At 30.5% G+C, this 8,328-nt stretch overlaps 1 protein-coding gene across 2 annotated transcripts in view; it reads right to left on the bottom strand.

Moving 5' to 3' along the window:
- Positions 1–500: 500 nt before the first annotated feature.
- LOC106687791 (Pyrokinin 1 receptor) overlaps positions 501–8,328 on the bottom strand; it is a 140,176-nt gene continuing 132,348 nt past the window's right edge. The window contains exon 6 of one of the 2 annotated variants that reach the window (XM_014431883.2): positions 501–4,077. In XM_014431883.2, coding sequence (XP_014287369.1) covers positions 3,835–4,077 — 243 coding nt within the window. In that variant the 3' untranslated portion in view covers positions 501–3,834. Of the gene's footprint in view, positions 4,095–8,328 lie in introns of both variants that reach the window. The other variant, XM_014431884.3, reaches the window with a different exon arrangement.

Raw genomic sequence — 8,328 nt, 5'->3', positions numbered from 1 at the left:
CTGTAGCTAAATTAATGACTTCAGCGTGATAGATAAAAATTATATCCACGACAATTTAGTTATTAATTGAGCTATATTTTAGTGAAAATAGTTTTGCCACACTTTGTAGGAGTGCTTCTCTCAAACCCAAAAATTTGGTCTATAAGTCCAAAGCTGTTAATGCGTTAGTGAGTTAATCACAGTGTTGTCAATGTGTGTGTTTTTAAAATTAATGACTTCAGTGTGATAGATAAAAATTATATCCACGACAATTTAGTTATTAATTGAGCTATATTTTAGTGAAAATAGTTTTGCCAAACTTTGTAGGACTTCTAAACTTTGTAAACTTCTCTCAAACCCAAAAATTTGGTCTATAAGTCCAAAGCTGTTAATGCGTTAGTGAGTTAATCACAGTGTTGTCAATGTGTGTGTTTTTAATTAAACTCAAATAATGTATATAGGTAAACATATCGTAAATATTTGGTTTAGGACATTTAAAATAACATAAAATCTACTTCACAACACATTTATTGAATAAAGATGCTTCATCACACATTAAAATTGGATAGTAAAAATACGTGCTCAAGATATTTTACATTTATACTTTCTTAAGACAAAAATAATAATAATTAGAACTTCATTGATAAAATACTTTGCTATCTTTCAACAATAATAAAATTTCACTATTTTTACAACACATTTAACAAATAGACGCATGCGAATTTCCTGGAATATACATTAAGAAATATCAACACTTGTAAGTTATACATATATATTTATTATGTACAGTGAAATTTATTATATATTTAGTCGAAAAATTAAACGTTCTATAAAAAAATAAATACTAACACGATGAACAAATATAATAGAAATACAATCAAGTTTATTCTATCCTATATTATTAAGATTTTTAATTTAAGAAATATTTTCTCTTTTTCTTATAGTATTGTGCAATATAGTTCACATAGTTGAAAATGCCACTATTGTGAAAACAATGGTGCATTCATTAAAATAAAATATGTACCCTGATAAACATTGAAGCATTTTCCAACAAAATTAACAAATGCATTTAGAGGTGGGTTTGAACTCCTTCAAAGTGCTTTGGCCTCTTATATTTAAGCTTAATCAGTCGTGAATTAGTATAAAACAAATTTGAAACATTCAGTAAAAATATTACAATCTTAATTGAGTGACCAATCACCTCAATGGTTTAATTGTTGTTTAATATTAGGCCATAAAAAAACTCGTATCTTTGGTGGAAATGTGATAATACGATAATTCAATTAAAGTATCTAACAAAATAACATTTAAATATCTTAAACTATTATAATATGTTCACCCCTTAAATACATTGAAATAAATAAGATATAAGAAATAAATTTATATTCACAGCCACGATAAGAGATACAGTAAATTTTGACTTTTAAGAATATGATGCAATTAAAATTAACAAACTCTCTAATTTAATTGCAATATATAATTATTACTGGGGTCAAAATTAGCTATTTCTACGGCTTGCATTTTAAAGATTATAGATTCGATTTTTTAAAATTTATACTGAAACATTTTTTAAAGAATAAATTCTGTGATTTTCGTTTCACGAATTCGTTGGGTTTTTTTCTTATTTCCTATGAATATTGATAATTTTTTCTTTCTCTAGAATTATGTCGAGGAAGAGTGAATTCTCTCTTTCTTAAAGTAATTCAAGGAAATGTGTTAACAATTGAGTTTCTTTGAGCAGGAACCTTTATCCTGTAATTATCTTTCTATCTCCATAAATAAGATTTTTTAACTCTACATTTTTTTTAAAAGTTTACTCAATCAAATTGAGATTTTTTTTTCAGGTGATAATTAAAAAAAAAATGTTCACTTGCAATTATTTATTAAGCAGTATATAAAATATAAAGGGATAAACAAAATATATTATATTAAGGAATATTGGTCTTCAGTTTTAAAAATAAAAAAAAAAAATTGATTTCTCACGTTTTTATTACAACGATATAGCATATATATTTGGAGAGTTTTTTTTTTTCTGAAATATGTCTGCTCCTTGTTATAAATATGTGGTAAACACGAATTTTAGTATGTAGTTCGTGCATTGTTGAAAATGATTGATTGAATTAATAATTGAAGAACTACCTATATAGGAAGGTTGAATATTCAGTTATATCGTTTGATTATTTAAATTGGAGGACCTGAAAGTAAGGATGAACGTCGGAAACAGATGTTGTTTTTCCATGTGAAAAAAGTTGAATTTATTAAGGGTTCTACCCTTCACTGACAGGGCTTTGAAAGTCATAATACTTATCGTCAAATATGGTTCTGAGACCTATGTGGTATCTAAGGCGTCATAAAGTAACTCCTAATGTAGGTTTGGAACAGTTCTTGAACATGAGCAAAAGAGAATCAGAACCAAAAGGAGTTGCTTCGGATGCATTAGAAACCGAATTGAGTCTCTATAGTTAGAGGGTCAGATGGCTCCATGACAGTGCCGTCAGTAGCCCTGACTGGCTTGTGACTACAGCGGCTCAAATTGGCCTAGAAAGTCGACTTTTATCTCTTTGGTGGTCCCGCGAAATAAAATTTGACCCCCCCCACTATGGTTAGATTGGGGTGGTACCCTTTAGATAACCCCCGTGTATGTAACAAATGACCAGAAAGGGGGGTCATAAAATATATGGTTGGATGACGTGGCACGTATGACCAGAAAATCTACTACTTAGAACATAAAGAACAGGAAGATCACACTAGTAACATGGGAGTTAGTAGATGAAGGGCTATAAGAAAAAGTAGAAGATTGTATGAGAACAGGTTCTTGCAGTTGCAAGAATTCATAAATAAAAATAATTGAACTATTTGGATTTTAAATTATTATTTTGAAAATAACTTTATTTAATGCTGAAATCAACCAATTGTGAAATTACTTATATGTTACACCTTATGGTATAATTTTCAATATGATATATTGAATGGTTCTAACTAAAATCTATTAACAATTTCAGTTTTGAAAAAAACGTTATATCTTAAGAATTAAGAATTGATTCACTGCCTATCATTAGTTAGAAAAGAGTTTTTACTCTGAAAAATCCTATAGTTAAATTTTTTGCTTAGAACCTTTTTAGAGGGAGCCCTGCAAATTTCACTGCTAGTGTGAATAAAGAAATAAAGCTTATATTAAAAAATATATGCAATTGTGCTTAACTCAAGATTTCAAGTTATAAAATCTCAACGTGATGTTGAATTCATCAATTTGAATCATAAACTAATTACTACAGGCGAAATTTCACTTATATTTGGTATCAAATTGTCAAACATTACAAAATGTTTTTAACAATTTAATAAATAAATAAAAAAAATTAACAATAAAAACATTAACCATATTCTACTTTAAACAACAATTATAAAAAGATCTAAAAAATTGTTGTTTTTATGAAACAGACCTTGTTTAATCTTTGTAAAATTACACTTAAGATAGTTTATAATTAATTAAGAACTCTGTTTTTAAATTGTAAATTATGGTCAAAATATATTCTATAATCTTTATGTTGTTACAGTGGATTTCCAGAAGAAACCATTATCAGACATTCGAAGAATTTTCCAGTGATTTAATTTTAGCATTGCGATTGTAAGTTTTAAAAAAATTGTTTTTTACTCGAGTGCTGCAGGCTCTAATAGGTCCACAGTTTCCCTAGCACAACCTATGTTCAAGCTCTCAAATATAAACAATTAATTTCAGTTAAATTAAATCAATCTTAACACCAACAAAAATATTTACAGATAAAATAACAGCTACATTTACAATCGCTCGGTTCGCACCCCAGTCACTCAAAACCTGGTGGTGATTGTGCGAGGTCATCACGCCTGGCGGACTAAGAGGTCTTGCCTGTACCTCATGTAGGCCGAGAGCTCGTCTTCCAAGGCCATCTTGTCCACGTCTCTCAGCGAGGAGTTGCTGATGTCCTGTTCGGGGAGTTGCTGCTTCCTCTGTCGGGAGTTGGGCAGCGGGCTCCCGGCTGAGTCGGTCACGGACTTGCCCGACTCCAGGCCACGTGAGAGTATCAGGTACGTCCTCCGCTTCCTTTTCCGACACCATGTTGACTGCAACATAGAACAGACTGCGGCATTTCTCACAATGCTTTCTGACAAGCTAGCTGTTGCGTACTCGTTGGCATAGCAACAACCAAAATTATAATAATGATATATTAAAGTAAATAGATAGACTTTTAATGTAATGCAATATAGAAGGGCATGTAAATTAGTCAGGGACCTTGGTCATTGAAATAAAATATAATTATATATTATATTGTTTTTATTTACAGCTGAATTTTGGAATTCTATTTTACTTCTCGATCGGAACAAAAAAATACCCGTACCTCACGAGAAACAGAACGGTAGGTATGTTTTCACTCAGAAGAGTGATTTAATAATTATTCAAACTTCATAGTATATTTGTGTTTGGTTGAAAAGGAGAGAAAATTATGTTGGTAAATTCTGTAATACTTGAAGAAAATTTATTTAGTATGAAAGTGTACTTCCCACAACATAGAGACCTTCCTAGATTGTTTTTCTGGGCAGTCTATAAACTTCATCATAAGATAAAGTTTCAAAGCTACAAGAAACCACCCACGGCTTTATTAATTCGCCTTCTATGTTACCTTCCTTTACCAAAGTTATACAAATTATCCACAAAAGCAATACCTTCATGATAACCAATAAGTTTAACTAAAAATTTGAAATAAGATTCATCCTTATTTATTTCGATTTAGTGATTGATTACTCATTCGACTCTCTCTTTATCTTTGTTCGTAAACAGCCGATAAGGAAACAGCACAAGTACTAAAGATGCATCATATTTCTTGAACCTGATATCAACATTGCGTTTGAATATTTCAACAATAATAAGATTGGTTGGTCCCTGGTCTTGGTTATTTTTACTATCAAATTAGTAATATAACTATTTAATTTTTATAAAGCATATCTGTATAATGCATACAGCATAATAGTACACAATACAACAATACGTAAATATTTGATCTATTGAAGGACATTTGTAGGGGTCCTACGCTGAAAATGGCTTAGTTAAAAATTTAACTTTCTGACAAATAGAGAATTTTATTATTGTGTTAAAAATGAATGAATTGCCTAAAAATAATATTTTATTATATTTATTTTAAGTGAGTTATAATTATGCGATATTGGGATTGGTATTAGCTTTAAAGAACAGAGATCCAATGAAAATTAAAACTTTAACGGGCTTCATAAATGATGTTTGACTAACCACAGAAGTACTCAGCGAATTGAACCGAACAAAGTTTGTTTTGCAATTAACCTTTCAAACAGCTATCAGAGATTTCAGGTATGGGTTTCAAATATATTGATTTTTTTTTTATAAAGTTTTTAAAACAATTCAAAACAGGTGGCCTACTGTCGTCAGGAAAATTCCTTCTCTCATTAAAACCACACTTTTTTTTACATTTAATTTTATAAAATTTATTAAATTATTATAGAAATACTGAACAAAGTGACGTTAGTTCGATAACCAGCTTTATCAATCCGAAATATATTTTTTCTCATTTATTGTATTTGTGGAAAATATATTGCTTAGAAATAAAAAAAAATTCAACTTTATCTGGAGATAACAGTGTAAATGAAAGTAAACAGTTCATGAACTGAAAATATTTATTTATTTTATTTATATATTCAACTTTTTTGCTTTATTAAATTTATAAAAAAAAATAATATAAAGAAAGTAAAATTGAAAAATTAAAATTATATTATAAATTTTTCATCACTACACCCTACTGAACTACCCCTAATATCTTTAATAACATCAATGTGGTTTACTGAACTTACTAGATTACTGACGCCCACGAAGCTTTGAAGATATGATCCTAATATAAGCGTTGGATTTTCAACTGTCGTTCCTAAAAAACTTCAATAACAGACCTTACTCCCAATAAGCCACTTAAGCTGTTATTTCTAACACCGTCCCGTCTGGTTTTACTTGCTGCTTTTCTAAGGTACCTCATTTCACTTGGCTCGTATGTTTCTTCAGAACCGCCCAACTTTCTGACTCTTGGAGAAGAACAGGCAAGAACACACAGTTGATTAAGCGTAGCTTCGTCTCTGTGCCCACCTCTTGCCTGCCAATCAGTCCCGAAGATATTGAGAAGAGTACACCAATAACCTCTCTTATTCTATTCATTATCCCCTGGTGTATCCGCCCATCTCTACTTATGACAGTTCCCAGGTCTTAGGTGACCTAACTGTAACCTGTTGGTTTGCCCTTTTGATATGCATAAACTTGCCCTTATCGGGATTTATATTGAATAAAGTTTTTCACCCTACTTTCTCTCTCTATTATATATATTAGTTATAATAATAAGCCATATATTAGCCATATCAGTTATGACTTATTACTTATATTAAATCCAAAACAGACATATGAGAATGTATAGATAAAAATATATGTATTTAAAATAACCAGCTTAATTGTAAGTATTAATTTATATAAATGATTATTAATTTATTATTGTTGTTGTACATAAGTTTATATAAATATATATAAGCCATTTATTGTACTAGCCCACTCTGTATAGAGGCTACCCCCAAAAAACAAATAAATATAATAAAAAAATATTTATGTATGATTATCAAGCGATGCTTGATTAACTTGTTACTAGCCTTCTATTGCTACGTCTCCACCTATTTGGCAATAAATGGTGATCTCTAAGCCAAATGGCCCATAACTCCCACAATGAGGACTCTTTGAAAATGGGCCACGGAGAGACATATTATTGTCAAATGTTTTTTTTATGAGGCCCCATAAATCCGACCATTTCCACGGAGGATAACCGTGTCAGAGGCACAAATGTGTTTTCTACTTGAGAAGGCGCGTTGTGTAATCAGCATTTCCAACCTGCCTCCTCAGTATTTAGGAGATTATTCATTATGCGAATTTATCGCTACAAGAAGGCTTATCTACAATCATAACAGGAAATTACTGATACTTCCCATGAGATGGAAAAATCAGAATCTCGAATATATAGGTTATGTTTCTACTTTTAATTCGAGCACCCACCGAAAGATATCTCTAAACATAACAAAAAAATTGAAGTAAGTTATTCTGAAGCTTTCCTTTAAATTATGCTATATTTATTATATATTTTATATTAATATAATATTATATGTGTATAAGTTAAGTATTGGCGAAAGCACAATGTCAAAAAAGAGAAGAAGGAAAAAGATCTAACTCGCTTGAACTGTTGTAAAATACTGATCTATTTGCGGAGCCTGTCCGTCTATATATATACAATCGGTCAGCTGTTCTCGATCAGCTGATATGGACCTGTCAGCTGACAGTCCGTAACTTATATACAATATATTTTTTATATACCACCCTTTTATAATCAATGTCAATTAACAAAATAACTTGCTAACGAAATCAATCGAAATAAGCTGAGGGGGTTAAAATATTTGATAGTTGATGTTGAAGTACTTGTAAAAGTAATATTTCGAGATAGTGGAATGCAATAATTCTTATTACACTTTTTTGTGTTCTCTATTACATTATGGATCTCATATCAAGCCCACTTGCTTTAACTTTATCGTCTTCTAACAATCTGTTTAAAATATAGCGTAAGGAGATCGTATAAAAGTAAGGTCTAATATTCAATAGTAAGGTGTGAGGAGGTAAAAATATTTCTGCTATAAATAAAAATGCCTATCGTCTGGAAGAAAGCCTAATGTATAAGGTATATTATAATTTTATAGATTATAACTTTTCTGAATTCTAATCGGAGTATAAGAAACGAAGAAAATGTCCAGGCTATTAGGAAGTGTAGGATCTGGACTAAAAATGGTAGAACTAAGTTTAAGTATTAATGTTGGGAAGCTTTGAAATCAAATCAAAAAACTATAAATAATGATACATAAGTTATAAACCGTAGATATTATATGAGGAGAAAATGGTTGGAAGTGTGGTCGGTGAAGATCATCTGCGTGAACTTTTAAATTCATGTTAAACATCAAACACATGCGAATAATTCTGGAAGAAACTGTTTTTGTGAAAATACCTATAAGAACAATAATTTAGAATGGAGGCGATGCGATTTTGAATGGGGGTTCAGAGGAATGTTGCCAAAGTTTATTCAAAGCTTCCTACAGAAAAGATATATTAGCGTAAGAGTTGGAGAATCGACCTCAAGTCGTAAATAAATAGTTAATGGCATTCCACAGGGAAGTGTTCTAAGTTGTACACTGTTTGCAATAGCAATGAATTCTATAACAACTGTAATACCTAAGTCAATAAAAGCATTCCTTTATGTAGACGATTTGACGATCTTTCTA

This window comes from Halyomorpha halys, unplaced genomic scaffold, assembly GCF_000696795.3.
Source record: "Halyomorpha halys isolate HHAL.00 unplaced genomic scaffold, Hhal_1.1 Scaffold1013.1, whole genome shotgun sequence".
Classification (NCBI taxonomy): domain Eukaryota; kingdom Metazoa; phylum Arthropoda; class Insecta; order Hemiptera; family Pentatomidae; genus Halyomorpha; species Halyomorpha halys.
The sequence above is the reverse complement of the archived record's forward strand: the minus strand, read 5'-3'. Positions and strand labels throughout refer to the sequence as shown.